The sequence below is a fragment of the Apus apus genome, chromosome 2 (assembly GCF_020740795.1).
Source record: "Apus apus isolate bApuApu2 chromosome 2, bApuApu2.pri.cur, whole genome shotgun sequence".
Taxonomy (NCBI): domain Eukaryota; kingdom Metazoa; phylum Chordata; class Aves; order Apodiformes; family Apodidae; genus Apus; species Apus apus.
In genome coordinates this window covers 108767820-108784324 of record NC_067283.1, presented here as the reverse complement: position 1 = coordinate 108784324, position 16505 = coordinate 108767820, and the positions used below count along the sequence as shown (strand labels likewise).

The 16505-nt window shown below is 39.7% G+C and overlaps 1 protein-coding gene across 3 annotated transcripts in view; it reads left to right on the top strand.

Annotated features, from left to right (window-relative positions):
- OSBPL1A (oxysterol binding protein like 1A) overlaps positions 1 to 16505 on the top strand; it is a 73114-nt gene that overhangs the window by 31451 nt on the left and 25158 nt on the right. For all 3 annotated transcript variants that reach the window (XM_051609550.1, XM_051609549.1, XM_051609551.1), the window contains exon 16: positions 11430 to 11592. In XM_051609550.1, coding sequence (XP_051465510.1) covers positions 11430 to 11592 — 163 coding nt within the window. The remainder of the gene's footprint in view (positions 1 to 11429; positions 11593 to 16505) is intronic.

The following is a 16505-nucleotide window of genomic DNA, read 5'->3' as shown; positions in this document are numbered from 1 at the left end:
CCTTTGATCACCTTTGTGGCCCTTCTCTGGACCCTCTCCAACAGCTCCATATCCTTCTTCTTTTGGGGACTCCTGAGCTGTAATGGGGCAGAGTTCTACATGGGGATTGTTTAGATTGTGGTGGGGAATAATTTTAAATTGTCAAGATAGTAGTATAGCTCCTCTAGGTAAGGTGGTAATCCATATTTGTCAGTAGTCATACCTCTCTGGAAATGCCAACAAGACTATTAATTGTGGAAGTACTCTGTGCTATGCATGCAAATTGGATTGCCTCGTGTTCCAGTGAAACACCTTGCTGCAAGGTCAGACAAATCAAACTGAGGTGAAAATGAGCTGGGTGAGCCTTTAAGACAGCTTGAAACTTTAGACAGTTGCATCTGTGCCTATGGATAACAGAAATCCGGTTTTGTCTGACCTGTATCTCCTCCAGCTCTGAAGCCACATTTCTTGCTAAGAGCTAAACTCTAATCTTGCAGAAAAACAAAATGGTTGAGGTTGGAAGAGACCTCTGGAGGTCCTCTGGTCCAATTCCCCTGCTCAGATAGGGCCATCTAGAGCTTAGTTACCAGGACCATGTCCAGACAGTTTTTGAGTACCTTCAGGGATGGTGACTCCATGGTGTCTCTTGGTGACTTGTGCCAGTGCTTAGCCAACCTCACAGTAAAAAAAAATAAAAATTTCTTGACGTTCAGAGGGAATTTCCTGTGTTTCAGCTTGTACCCATTACCTCTTTTTCCTGTCAGTGAGCACCGCTGAGAAGAGCCTGGCTCAGTCATCTTTGCACCTTTCCTTCAGATACTTTATATAGGTTGATGAAATGTGCTCTGAGCCTTCTCTCCTCTAGCCTGAACAGCCCTCATATATCAAGACAGTACTTAAGAGGCAGTCCAGTACAGTAGTTTTAAACAGTTGCAGGGAACCGTGTGTCACAGATCACCTGATAATGTATGCTCAGTATTATTTTTTTCTTTATTATTACAGTTGCTCCCACGTACAATTTATTGAAACTAAAAAGCAACATTCCACTCTAGGCTGTTGGATTCTTCTTCAGCTTAGGGTGGGGAGAACTCTTTATCTTCCTTTAGACTTAGACTATCTTCTAGTTTTATTCTAATACTGGTTTTTATTGCAGCTCATAGAAGAGCTTACTAGAAGTTTCAGATGGGGCTACTTCTTCTTCTGAACTGTAGGTGCATAACTGTAGGGTTGCATATTGGGGAGTAATAGAAGATTTATCAATAAACAGCTTTGCTACAGTGTTAAGTGTATATCTCTGGGAGAAGAGGACTTGTTTTATCTACTCAATTCATCTTTAGGATTTTTTTTTGCAAGAAGGACCTGAGTAACAACGAGTAACACACTGAATTTTTTCAACAGAGAAAGTGAAAAAAAAACAACAGCAAAAAAACTTTCCACCAGATAAAGGTAAAAGTGTTTGAGATCATTCACAAGGAGAGAAGATGTGTTCCACTGAGTGAGAATATTTGGATGATCTAGCTGCTCTGCATGGTGATGGTCGCACTCTATGGTGTCTCCTAGTAATACATCAGTAGGTATAATATTTTGGGATAATTTTAGTGGTTTTACACACTAGCAATTATTCCTAACAAAAATAAGAACCAGTAGCAGTATTTAAGATTTCATTCTGAGTAAGCAAATGTCTTTTTTGCTGATTTTATCTAAGGTTATGAACTTTTGTGTTTGGATTTTTGTAGCCCAAAAGTGTAGTCTTCTGTCTGCCCTAACTGCCAGACAAACTTTCATTTGACATTTCAGGCAATGTTTATCAGCCTACCCAGGGTCCAGCTGATGTCTGCTGGCTGTTGCCTGCTTCAGGATAAGGCCAAAACAGTGTCTCAGAGGAAAATCATCCCTTAAAAGAGACAAATAATGCTGCAAGTCCTTCTCAAATCTGAAGTAGAAGTGGAATTTGTGTCTGTCTATGAAGGCTGATTCTTTAATATTGGGAAGTTGTGAAGAGCCTGTTCTGGGCTGTAACAAATGAGAATGTTTGCAAGGTGGATTTCATGTGGAGATCAGAACTCCAGCACTATGTGAAATTTGCTGTTGACTTCTGGCCTGTGTAGGAATTCAACTTTTTCAATTTTTAACTGGTTTGGCTATAATCCAAAATGAAGTAAAAACTAGCAAATATGATGTTTGAGTTTTTCATAAATGCAGAGCAACTGTACAGCATGCTTGTTTGCTTTGGAATTGCTTTTTAAAATAACTGACAGTTATTCTTAAGAAATAATTAATGAGATTCCCAGTGTGGAGCTTGTAGAACAATTAGCTTCAGAAGTGTTAATTTTTTAATAGGAAGATGGTTGAAGTCTGAGTCAACAATGGGTCCAGTTGCGTAGCAGCACTAGTAAGCCAGTAAGAGCCAACAAAAACATAGCAAAAACATGACAGTTGCTTCAAAAGAAAGAACAGTAATACATGCATTCACTGTGATCCAACTGGGAAGAAGTGTGGGGGAGGGAATACAAAGGGTTTGATCCAAGTAATCAGTGGTGTATACCAAAAAATACTTAAAGGAAGTAGCTAGATCAAAACTGCCTTAAGATCTATTTTCAAAACAGTCCTTAAGAATAAAAAGGAAATGTTTCCTGTTTGCATTCTGAAGAACCCTTACATCTTAGTCTGGTCTATCTGTTGTGAGACTACCAAACTTGAAAGATGTCTAGAGTCTCTCAAAAGCAAAAGATGAAAAAATAAAGTCCCTACTAGATCTAAAAACATGCAGCAACATGCTTTCTAGTTCTGTTGGCATCAATATAATATATCAGCTTGAATTAGACCCTTAGTTTGGGTAAGGTTACTTGTGGCCTATGCCTCTGAGGAAATAGATGCTTAACTTCATTAGGGCAGCAAAATAACTTTGGGGTGTGGTTTTTTGTTTCTGGTAATCTTGTAGCTCTGCAACTTGAAATGAGTTTCCCAAACATGTATATTACTGCAGATGTCATTCAGTCCCAGCTTGTTTTGGCATAAGCTGTTGGCAAATGTGAAGAGCAGCCATATTTAATTTCAGCTTTACTTGGAATAGAAGCAATACTTAACAGAAAATTACAAAATCAGAAGGCTTTTTGTTTGAACTCTTGGTATTTGGCTAATCATTATTGTAATACTGGAACACGAGTAGGGACAGAATGCACTCTGGAAACTGGCAACTTCTGCAGCTCTCAAGCCTGAGTTGTCTTCATGAAATTTGTTTACAGTTCAGTCATCTAAGTGAAATGTAATTTAAAAAAAAATAAAAAAACTTTTGACAGGAAGACTTGGTATTGCCATTAAGGCTCACTTTTGAAGCAAACCAGAAAAGCCTCCATTAGGTCTTGACCAGTGCGGAATCACTTTGAAGAAAGCAGTTTCTCTGATAGAAAAGCTTAAACTCAAGCTTTTAAGCCAAAACCATCCTTCTAATCTCCAACCAGAAATGAAGTCTTTGCAGTTTGTTCTTGTGCTCCTAGATGGGCCTTGGTTCAAAACTGCAACATTATTTGCTGGTTAAAACTCTGGTGCTTCATCAGCCTCTGCATAAACAAACTTTGACAGAGTCAAATGTGGAAACAGGAGAGGGAAGGGAAGGAAAGCAGCAAGGTCTACGTTGAGGAGGATTTGTCAGTATATTAGGAGGGAGAGGTGGGGGGCAAACAGTCTTTGTCCCTAGCATGTGGATACTTCAGAAACTGTTAATCCAGTCTTGAATTATGAATTTTTATGACAGCCTTGTATGTGGAAGAAGGATGCTGACTACTCTCAGCATCACCAGCTCTTCTCTTAAACAACAGTTCTCTTACTGCCTTGATGTGTGTGTTGACATGATCCTGCTAAATTCTGAGTTTCTTCTGTGTGGATGATAGCTTGGCTCTCACTTCTAGCAGTGGTTTCACTGTCTCTAAGTTTTATGGACATATCTGGTCCTTTTCTTTTGTGGCAGAATTTTATTATTTTAATGAATCAATTATAGGGAAATAGTATAACTCTGTACTCAGAAGAATGAAGTGTAGGCTTTCCAAATCAGCCCTGTGAAAACTCCTCCTCCTGAACTTTTGAGGTGAATGTTCACAGTTGACTAACAATGAATCCTTGTGTTCATCTGGGTAATTATTGAGGCAGAGTCTTATGACTTGATTTACAAAGTCTTTAATTTCTTCTATAGGCTTTGAGTTGGGATGTAAGTGACTAGATTACCAGGACTTCAAATTAATATGTATGGGGTTTGCTTTTGTGTATGGGGGTCTTTCAGCCTTTGTACAAAAATGAACTTAATTGGTGATGTTTCCTGTGTATGGGTCTGAAAAAAAGCAAAATGTTATGTTAGCCTTCTGAGTTTTTTTCTCTTTTGAATTTGGTGATCTCTATGATCTGATACTCTGATGCTATAGCTGTAGTCAGCTGGACAGACTTCTGAGATGAAGACTGATGCTGTCTGGTGATACAGTAAGTAACCCTTTACCTATCATCAGGGAGCTCATCTTACCTCCTTGATTAACTGATCACATCTTGTTTTGCATTTCAGTAGTTGCACTAACAGTAGTTCAAGTCACTGGCAAGCGCTACCTAACTATTCTATTTTTAACTTGAGATCTGATAGATCTCTGAAGCTGGGTAAAGGTAAGCTAATAGCACAGAGAGAGGGAGCCCTAAGCAAGAAGCCATGGTTAAGGTAAAGCATGACTTTTTTGGATCAGTCCTCTATACCCTAAGGTGAGTCAAGGCTCTGAGAAAGTTCACAAGAACTAATTCACTCTAGCGAGTGAAGTTATGATGCAAGGCCTTAACATGTTAAGATAGCAAATGGCTGATGGTGGTGGGGAGTGGTGCCTCGGGGGGAGAGGGGGTGACATGACTCTGTGGGAAGGCCGATGTCGGCAGATAAGAACTCTACAGTTTTGTATAAAATATATACATGCTTTAGGGCTTAAGGAATCTATTGATGTGTTCATTAAACTGATTGCATCTGTTAGGAAACACTTTGGTTTTGCTTTAATGTGAGCTGTCACAAGTGAAGTTTTATGATATGTCATAGGAGTATCTTAAAGCACTTGTTCCTTTCTCTGGTAGTTCAAATGCTTGAGGCTTACTTGCAAAGAAGTGTACTGAAATGAAAACTGTTCCTGGTTTTTGGGGGTGGAGGGGGGAGGATTAGGAGAAAAGCAGTATTATACATATTCATATCATATTCTAATGTGTGCTTAGTGGGAGTCAAGTTCTATAAGTAGAGGTAAGAATCAAGCCTCTTAATATATATTTTCTTTCTGGAAAACTTCCTCTATTGAAGCTGAAATGTAGTCAAAGCTATGAGAATGCCATGTGAGAGGAACTGGTTTCAGTTTTCATTTCAGTAGCAGCTTAAGCAGCAACTTAGTCCTCCTCTAGGTAGCAGAAAATCTAAAAACATTTTTTCATAGAAGCATAGCCTGTAGAATTGGTGCTACAGTAGCATGCTTTGGAGTTAGCTAACAAAATACATGGAACTGTTCCATTTCTAAACAGATATGCCTCGGGGAAGATACTCAAAAGTCTTAACGTTTCTTCCATGATGAAATTAAAAGGCAGGTTTTGCTCAAGACATAGAGGCAGATCTGGCTCTTCTCAAAACTATGCAATTTGCATTCTACATTAACTGTAAAAGAGTAACAGGTTTGCTCAGGACTAGTTTAAACTGCTCATCACAAAGAAGTGGCTCATGCAGGGAGGCACTGGCAATAGGGATTTCATTGTACTAACAGCAAAATTGCAGCTATGTGAGCTTGTCTGTTAGAATAGACAAACAGTGCACATATCAAACTGTCTGCATTGAGGTTGTAAGTTGCACCTCAGATTGTTTTGGTAGGGATTTTCATTTGGTATGAAGATCATAGAAGAAGGGAAAGAATCCTTGCTTTGGGTTCCTAGTGCTTTCTGTGAGTAGTTTTCCACAGTGTGGGGTGTTAAAACACAGAGCTTTGTAGGTCCTGTCTTTCAGGATAGTATGTCCTATTGGAGTGGCTGACCCTGAAAACCCTCAGCTTCAGATAAATAGGTGTAGTGTGAAACAAATGGCAGGTGTGATTGGCATTTACTTCATTACGGAATGCAGGATTACATTTCCTAATGTCAGGAGGTGTCTGTAGCAGCATTTTCCTAGTTCCCTTGGTTATACATTAATTTCCGACCAGGTGTTAGACAAGCCTTTAGCTTGCTCCTGAAAACTTGTACCTTGTGTCTGTGCTTTGGGGCAAACGTCCTGTAAGTGGTGACATTTTTGGGAGGATAGAATTTCTGTGGTATTTGGACAAAGCCATTTGTTTTGAAAACCAAAACTCTGCTTCTGAGTAGTCAGAGACAGTGGTGAGGCAGTGTCACAGACTGCAGCCTTCCTGCCCTCAGCTTCCTGCAGAGCAGCATTGGTACGGGGCATACTGACACTCCAGCAGTCTTGGCTTCAGGGCCCCTGGTGCTTTCTATGTGAAAGAGGTAGTTCTTCCTTCCTAACACAATTCAAAACTCTGCGTATTTTGGGCATTTTTACTCCTAACACTGAAGCTGAGCACTTTTGAAAGTAAAATTCAATTAAATCCCACTGAAGTGCTGTCAAGTCTTTTCTCTCTCTCTGTCCAGGCAAACCTAGAGCTAAGGTACACCATATTTAAATTTACTATTAGAACATTAAAGGCAGGTAGCCCTACATATTGCCTACATTGGTTCCACTTTGTTCTCGCTTGCTTTGTGTTGTTTTTGGGATCTACTTGCAGCTGCAACAGCATGTTGCTGAGATGATCATTTATAAGCTGGTCATACAGTGGTGTGACCCTTTCCTACACCACAAAAGTGCCACTGTTGTTGATCATTAATTTAAATGCACCCAGCACCAAACAAAGCAAGTATTCTGTGTATTGTACTGAGATGTCTTCAGGATGGACAGAGGACCCTTGGTTACAGGCTATGCCAATAAAGTTCATGACTTTAGGATTTAAAAAAGAGAAAAGAAAAGAAGAAAAAAAAAACCAAAACACCACAAAACAAGGGGTTAACGTTTACACCATACTCTTGTGCTTAGCAGGATTTCTAATAGCATGGAAAGACAGTAGAAGTATCTGCAAATATCTTGTTGCTGTCCTTTTAAAAACAATAAACTTAACAGAGGTCTGACTGATAAAGTAACTCAATTCTACTACTTAAGCTTGCAATTCAATGCTTACAGCCTGAAGGACTCCAATATTTATGGGCAGTCGGTTGAAGCAGATTCCCATTCAGTTACACCAGAAGTGAAAACAGTTACCTGAGTATGAATATCAAACCTCTTCAGCTGGAGAAGTCTTTTCTAAAATACATTGTTGCACTAATGTAGCTACTGAAGTCTTGGTCCTTCTGTCAGCATATCAGGTAATAGCCGTGTCTGTAGCTGTAAGGTTAATGATTGTTTACTTCTGTGAGACAAAGCTAGATAGTTTCTATCAGCAATTATAAATCTGAAGTTTCACTATAACAGTATCTTTAGAGATGAAAGCAAGACTGATCTTAACTGTCATTGGCTAAGAGTGCAAGCACAAGCTCAGCTTTATGGATAACACTAATTGCTGTTGGGCAGAGTAGCTCCTGACAAAGATAAAGTAGGAAGTCTGACCAGTTGAACATGGGGAACTCAGCTGGCCTCATACCAGGCTTGCTGGGGAGCTCTGGGCTGCTGTTCCAGTCAAGCTCTGAAGAGAGTTTATAACACATAACGCTGATGGTGATGCTGGCATTGTGAGGACCAGTAGCAGGGGTCAAAAAGATGGCAGCTCTTCCATAGCTGGAGGATGAGAAGCTGAACCCAATACAATGTGAATTGCCATCTGTTTCTTTCTCAGCTCAGGACACCACTACTAAAGGTACAGAAATCATGGTCGTATCATGAGCTGTGCCTTATGCAGGCTCTCAATAAGATGTCTCTTCTGATATTTTCCTGGGGATGCTCAGACTAAGTTTCCATGCCCATGTATACACTGATACCTGCATAATTTCAGTGTGATGCTTACTACCTTATACAAATATTTGTGTCACTGTGTAAAATAATGCAGTATTCAGCTAATGCAACTTCATGAACAAAATTATATGCCTCTGAAAAACGCTGGTCTGTCTGAGTCCAGTTTAATACATTGAAATGCATTCCTGAAAGTGGGTGGTTTTGTTGTCATCTTGTTGCTCATCTTCCTGTTTTATACATAGAATCTAAACTTTCCTGCTAATAAGAATTGTTAAAGCTATTCTGAACATTTATTCTGTAATCTTGCAGTTGCTTTTGTGTTGGGACACTGAAGAAAGATAGGCAAGGGAAGAAAAAACTTTTGAGAAAAGGGATAAAGCTGAAATATGCTCTCCAAAAATGGTGGCGGAGTATCCAGGAAGATGGTATTATTCATTTCAGAAATTAATTGTTGGCCAAGTCTTGTGAATGAAAAATAGAGTATGGCAAAATTGTGCATAACAGCAATCTGCATCTTACATTTTGGGAAAACCTATCACTCAGCTGGTCAGTTGTGTTGTTCAATAAATTTATGCTTTGAATATAGTGCCAATCTGCCTGCATATTTCTTGTTAAGCTTGGAAGAATGGAGTGTGTGGTTGTGGAAAAAAACCCAAAACATTTTGTCTTTACAGCCAAATGACTGCAAGAAAGCTTTTTAAGAGTGTTATCTTGTCAATAGTAAAAGACAAGGCACAGAAATAGTGGTATTGCTTCAGAATGCTGTGTTTAAAAAAAGATAACCTTGTTTGAAATAAGCATATTGTTTATTTCTCCAGTGATACCTGTATTTTTAAGTAGAGCACATGGAAGTTGTCCTAGCTCTATCTCTGCAGGCATTGTTTTTCTACAGGTGAAAGCAGTCAAATAATGGTAGCAGAATTTATTTTTTTTTTTTTTTTTTTTTTTGTGCTTAAGGACATAGTACAGTTGCAGACAGTATTTTCAGACCACTACATTCAAAGAGCTGCTAGTGTAAATTTGAGTACCAGGCTGTAGAGGTTCCTAGAGCCAACTCATCTCTCAGAATGTGTGTGTCCAACCCCCCAAGATCAGTACTGTTGACATAAGTTTTATATTGGACTTTCATCTCCAGCCCCCAAGTACTGAATTAAGGTGAATGAACATCACAAAGTTTACAAGCAACAACCATGTTTTCTTTTTTCTTTGGTTTCTGGCTAGTGTTGTGCTGCTTATGTAACAGATGAGAAGCTTTTCTTTGTTACCTTATAGTAGTGTGTAATTGCTGTATTAGTAAATGTTTGGCACCTAAAAAGCCTGAAAGTACACAGAAAAGTGAACCTTACTGTAAAGCTGGCTATTTGTTTTCCAAAAAGGTAATTTATTTCTAGTACACCACCTGCAATTCTGAATAACTCTGTGTTATGTCAATGAAAGACTTTTTCGGGGGAGGTGTGGTTTCTTAAGCCTGTATCTGTTGTTGCTTGGTTAGTCACACTAATGTGCTTTTTAGAGGATGCCAAAAAAAGGTTCATCTGGGTTTTGTTAGATATATTTTTATTTTCTTTCAGTTTGCTGTTAAATAACACTGAAATGTAAGCTTTGGGTAAAGACTTGGATTACTCAAAACATCATAGTGTAAATAATAAATGGCATCTAATTCAATACTGCAAAAAAATTGCAAATACAACTTTAATAACTGGGTTTACTTCACTGTTTAATAAGAATGAAAAGTGCAATTTTATTTTCAGTCTTCCACCCTCCCTCTCTCAGAAAAAGTGAATGCTGATTCTGTTTCTCTAAATGGGCAGTTCCTTAACTGTCAGCATACAAAACATAAATCCTGCAGAATCTGCTTAGTAACAGATCTTTTGCAGTGAGACATCTGATTTTTATGAAACATTGCAGTAATTGGCTTCATTGGTACTGTCAGAGTGAACTTTAGATGAAAGTGACAGTAACTAGTCCAGGCTTTTAAATTTTGTTCAGGATAAAACTATTAGACAGTAAGTGACTTACTAGTTTTATTGCTTTCAATTAGCAACCCAATTTTATACTCTTTTAATTATCATTAATTGGATTGCCACTTTACACTCAGAGCCTGGCAGCCAAACCAGCTGATTTAGTATTTGGCACAACTGGGGGGGTGAAAATTTCTTCCATAACTCTCTGGAGGGTATGTTATTGCCAGCATAGAAACTCTTCTCTGGAAGTGGCAAATCTGCTTTAATACCTCCTTTCTAGCATCTAAATTTGCACTCCCTCATTTGTGCCTGACCCTGAATCCACTGTTTGAGTGGTTGTTATAACTGAGGGGGCTGAAGCCTCCAAATTAAAGCTTTAATGTAAAATTTAATCCGATAGTATGTACAAACTGTTCTTAAATTAGATTCAGAGGTAATGTTGCTATATGTAACTTGCTTAGGAAAGCGTATAAGTTGTCCCTGTAACTGTTCCAGGAGGTTGATTGTCATGTCCTTGCTTGTTCTTGGTGGAGGGGAAATTAGCGTTGCAAAGTGACCTGTAAGAGTAGACCAAAGGCCAAGACAGGAGTTGGGGATGCCTTTTAACATCCCCAAGAAGGGAGAAAGGAAAAGTCAATGGTTTAGGGACTAAAGGAGAAGAAGCACACTGAAGCCTTGCTGAGCTGGGAGAAAAGGCCCACCCTGAGCATTCAGCTACAGCTGTCCCCCCTCCCTCGGCAGTAAGAGGAGGCGGGAGAGCACCAGCAAAAAAAACCGAGGAGGAAATAGGAAGGATGTGTTGGTGTCTCATTACTAGTCCTGGTCTCAAAATGTGGATAACATCATCCTCTCTGGAGCTGATCATATGTGTGGGCTTAAAAAAAAAGTCCACCATCTGGTGGCTGGCCTTCTTTTCTGGTCAGCTTCTGGCTCCTCAGGAAACTGTTTTGGGAGTGGGAAGGGGGGGGCTCTGTTTCTATCAATGTTAAATTAGTTAGTAGAGGAATTTCTTTTTTAACCTTCTTCTGTAATCCTCAGGGTTAAACGCTTTCAGCTCATAGTTCAGTTGCAGTTATTTGTAGCTGGCATTCCCATTTGCTCTGTAATTCAATTTAGATGATGCTGCTTGGCCCAAATTAGAGCAGACTAGTGCAAGGAGCTTGGTGCATGTAGAAGCCAATCACTAGCTCTGGAGCTGAGGTCATCCAAGTAGAGTTGTAAATATTTCCCCTCGTTTTTAAGGTATAGTTGTCTGGTTTAAATTCACTTGTGGAATTGTGATCTATGCTGTCAGATTTTATTTGTCAGATCTCTCAACTACTTGGAAAAGCTGAGTAACAGCCTTATTGTCATCACAAAAAATACTGTAATATTCTTATTAGTCCATGTGGCTTCAGTTCCAGCTGTTAGCCTTTTATTTATTTATTAGTCTATTTTTTGAACAGCTTCAAGCCACACATTCTTCGAAGAGATGAGATTTTATTCATACATGTATCTACTTATAGGTGAGGAATTTGAAACTGGAGCATGAGCAGGAGAAAAACAAGATCTTGTCAGAAGCATTAGAGACACTAGCTACTGAACACCATGAACTAGAGCAGTCTCTGGTTAAGGGATCTCCACCTCTGAGCATCATCAGTGAAGAGCAATTCTATGATGCTGTTTCAGGTAAGTAATGATGCCCAGAATGTGAGTGTGGAGCCAGCACATGTGTGGTGAACATGGTGGTGGTGGGGCAGGGGGTTGGGAACGGTATTACTTTAAGTGAAATCTCTGCCTTTCTAATGTGAAACTAATTTTAGGAGAATGCTTCATGTGCTTCATGAGCCTGAGTTCACCTGTAGAATTGTATTGTTTCACCTCAGCATGGCCAAGTTACAAAACTACAAGGCAGTAATGAAGGGTCCTATTATTTGTGTGTATATGCCCCTTTTTTAAATAACAGAACTTAAAGCTCCTATTTTAGATGTAACCCTGTCTGGTAGCCTTCTGACTTGATTTCTCCATGGTGGTGTGTGTTTTTTGGTTTGGTTTGTTGTTAAGATTGGTCCATAAAAATCCCTAGTTTGGTGGGATAATGAGGTTAAGGAAGACTTGTTCTGTTTCAGTTTTGTATGTGTCACAGGTGGAAGAAAGAATCAAAATCCTGTGTGCATTTCTGAAATATCTTTTCTTTCCCTGTCTGCTCTTCAGTTTATTATCTTTCATTTTCATGTGGAGAACATGCAAGTAGTAATTTTTTTTGAAACTCTGAGCTGTGTAAGGTGATTACCTCTTCACTCCTGTGACCAATGACAGGACTTGGGGAAATGTCAGGAATCACAGAATCACACAATGTTTGGAGTTGGAAAGGACCTTAAAGATCATCGAGTTCCAACTCCTCTGCATGGGCAGGGACACCTCCCTGGAACAGGCTGCTTAGAGCCCCATCCAACCTGCCCTTGAACACCTCCAGGGATGGAGCCCTCCCAACATCTCTGTTACGTCTGTTCTCTAACTAAAATCTCTCTTCTTTCAGTTTAAAACCATTACCCCTTGTCCTCTCACTGCAAGCCCCTGTAAAAAATCCCTCCCCAGCTTTCCTGTAGGCCCCTTCAGGTACTGGAAGGCCACTATGAGGTCCTTCCAGAGCCTTCTCTTCTTCAGGATGAACAACCCCAACTCCCTCAGCCTGTCCTCATAAGAGAGGTGCTCGAGCCCTCAGATAATTTTCGTGGCCCTTCTCTGGACACATTCCAACAGGTCCACATCTTTCTTGTGCTGGGGGCACCAGAGCTGGATGCAGTATTCTAGGTGAGGTCTCACCAGGGCAGAGTAGAGGGGCAGAATCACCTCTCTCAATTTGCTGGCCACACTTCTTTTGATACAGCCCAGGATGGAGTTGGCCTTCTTGGCTGCAACTGCACATTGGTGGCTCATGTCCAGCAAATGGCATGAATCAGTGAAGGAAGCTGAATCAGGGGAGGTTTAGGTTGGATATCAGGAAAAGGTTTTTCACCCAGAGGGTGGTTGAACACTGGAACATGCTCCCCAGGGAAATGGTCACAGCACCAAGCCTGTCTGAGTTCAAGAAGCATTTTGATTATGCTCTCAGGCTCATGGTGTGATTCTTGGGGTGCCCTACACAAGAACAGGAATTGGACTCGATAATCCTAATGAGTCCCTTCCAACTCAGCATATTCTGTGATTACGACATGCATTCATATAGAGAGGTTGTATATAGAACAGCTACATAATAGCTCTGAATCCTGCAGCACACAGCTGTCTACAGTTGGAAAAGCTGGAAAAGCTTGAGGGTGAACATAATCTAACTGTAACAGATAATAAGGTTGTGATGGGGTATCTCATGACCAAGTATGCGGTTACTTTTCCTGTGAGCTGAACTTCCTGATGCTTCTGACAGACAAGTCACAGTTCTGTTCCCAGACTCCTTTATAGGTGTTCTGCAGGGCACAACTGAAGTAGAAAACAAGAACAGGCCAAGTGGAGTCTATGCTCAAGGATAGCTCTAGCATGGGAACACAGCAAATCAACAGCAGACTTTTCTGTTTGGCACAGTTAACAAATTTATCAAGTCTTCACTAGGAGAAGAGATTGAGGAACACTTAGAAACGGGTTCAGCAACCAGAACCTAAAGAACAAATCTGCTGAAAGGCCTCCGGCTCTTTTGCTTGTTGCAAAAAAGCAGAGAACAGTTGTTCATCTGGTGCTGCTAGAATGTAGTCTCTGCAGCCAGGCTTGCTTTGTGTATATGCGAGAATACTCAGCTTTAAAGAAGTTCTAGTCTGTGCATCTCATAACTGACCCAGTCTCTCAATCTTCTTGAAAGAAAAGGTCTAAAGCCTCCTCTCTAGATGGGAGAGGTTGTGTTTTTGTCACTTCAATCTGCAAACAAATCGCATTGAGTGAATTTGTATAACTGAAACTTGTTGAGTGTATATATATATATGTGTGTATATGTACATATATATAAAAATCATAGATTGTCAATTCTCTCTGCTTTGGGAAAAGTTACTTGATGTAATTAATCTTGATTGCAATTAAAGTCATTTTTCAGAATAGACTCACTTTCTTGACTGTCTGTCAGCTTCATCAGGCTTGTGTTAGATTTCCTTCTCTGGGTTGTTCCCATTCAGTTCTTTGCAGTGAATAGGGCCTTCCCTGTCTCTGAAGGCATGTGTTTGGTGGAAGAGCACTCTGATTTTTTTATTTTTTTTTTAAATTACTTTCAGGGGAGCTTGAGAAAGGGAAAGGTGACATTTTCCTGGCTTCTGGATGCCCTAAGTGGGTTTTTTTGCTAAACACTGGGATCCTGGTAATACTTTCTAAACATCTAGCTTTTCTGCCATGTTTGTGGAGTCTTGACTGAAAGGCTTCTTGTCTCAGTATGACAAGAAAACTGTGATAGCTGAGGAGTTGGGGACATATGACACTGGCCCAGAGATGGAAATGTGGGTTGTATTTTTTTTGCTTACTGAGTCAGGGGCTGTGGTCAGAAATATTTTCATAACAGAGAGCAGTGACTAGGCCTAATTGTTAGAAGCTAAAAATGTATATCTCTAAAAGTCTAAATTTCTAGGACTTTGTCTTAAAAGTTTTTGCTAAACCTAATTTGCAGTCTGATAGTATTTTAATAAATTATATTGATATAATTGACATATTCGTGGTTTAGCTTTATTAGGCTGTATAAGAGGTTGAGCAAACACCAATGGCTTTCAGCAGGGTGATATAATGAGTTATAATATATGGTGGGAAAATGCCACTACTTTAAAAGTATTTCTTGTAATAGGATACCATCTTTACCTAGTTAAGATCTCTGAATTTTTAAATTTCCACCATAGGAGTGAGTTTAGAAGTGAGAGTATTGCATAACTAGGCTTGCACTTTGAGCTGAAGAATCATTAAGCTTGGACTTGACAGGGTGAAAGAAGCCACTACTGCTTTTTGTTTTGCTCTTTAAAAGATTGTTGTTTGCATGTTTGTTTCCTCTAAACAAAAGTATCACTAGCTGTGACACTTCAGAGCCATGCAGGAATTTTCAAACATATTTTTTTTTTAAAGTGTATTAGAAAAGATACGTGCACGTCAGCAGCTACTTGTCCCCATTTATCATGCTCTGATTCACCTTGTAGAGCAATCTGGTTGTATGAAGCAGACTCCTCAATGAAGCTGAATCAGAAGATACCGTCTGGTTGCTATTGGGCACAATCTATTGTAGGGGAGTAGAGCCAGTCTGAGGAAAACACCACCAGAACTGTGTCTGGTTCAAGTGTCAAGTCTTCAGCACCATCTGTTTAACTTGTGGTTCCGTTTGAGCAGATACCCAATACCTGCTAACATTGGCAGAGACTAAACTGGTCACTGTTATGTCTGTGTTGTGTTGTTCTGTTTGTAGAAATGGTGGGCACAATTACAGAAATATCTTATTTCTTTGCCAAACCTAGGGTGAGGAAAATGTTTATGATTTGGTAAAATTGCTTACTGAAGTAATAGTTTATTTGCTGAAGTCTTTCCTTTCTTTATTTTTAAGTGATAACAGTCAGAAAGCATTTATAATAGCTTGTGGTAACTCCTAAATCCCTGCAATGGTAGAACTGTTGACACTGAACATGAAAGCAAGAACTTTCAGGAAGTGGAAGTTATTTGTGTTACTGAAGCACGATATCCAGTGTTAAGAACAGCAAAGCTAAGGGTGTTATTAACTCTGATAGCAATAGGTCAGGTAACAGCACTTCCTGGTGTTCTGATCCTCTCATCATGGGAGTGGTGGAAACGTGTGATTAAACTTGATAGCACATGGAGTGCTGGAGCTCTTGGTTTCAGGATTGGATGTTTAACATTATTCCAGCTCTTTTTCTATGTTTAAAGCAGGGTGGGGAGCAGGGGGGATGGATGGACAAGATGACCTTCAGGGGTCCCTTCCAACCTTAACAGTTCTGTGATTCTGCACTGGGGAAGGGAAGAACTACTAAACAAGTAGCAATATTTAATAGGACCAATGGCATCTCCTAGAGAGCTGGAGAAGTTATTATCTTTGATTAAGTGTACAGACCTAAGGAAGCACATGAAAACAGAATACAGACACAGAGTTCATCCACAATGCTGAAAAATCGCTAAGCAGGACAAGAGTTAAAGGGCAAAGGGACTTGATTTTTGCCTTGCCAATAAGATGCCCTGATTATGCACAAATTGGATACTCAATTTGGGAATGAAGTAGAACAGTCCTGATTTTTTCTCTTTAATGGGCTTTTATCTGAGAGGTTTTTCTGCCAGCACAGCTTTTGTGTTTGTTGAGAAGGGTATTGGTGGTTTTACACAGGTGCAAGCTTATTATAAAAGCAGTTATTTACCTACAGGAATACTTATATTATACTAAAGCTAGCCTGACATAGTACAGCTTCAACGGTTGTGTACCACTAATGGGTATTGCATTTATAAATAATAGTCTTAAATGGTATAAGAAGTAGTAGACTAGTTCTGTTGCTTTTGCTCACTTCCTAGTTTGCCTCCAGTTATCAGCTCACTTAAAAGTACAAATTTTAAAAAGCGTAGAAACTTACTGCCCTTTCTTCCATTTTTAG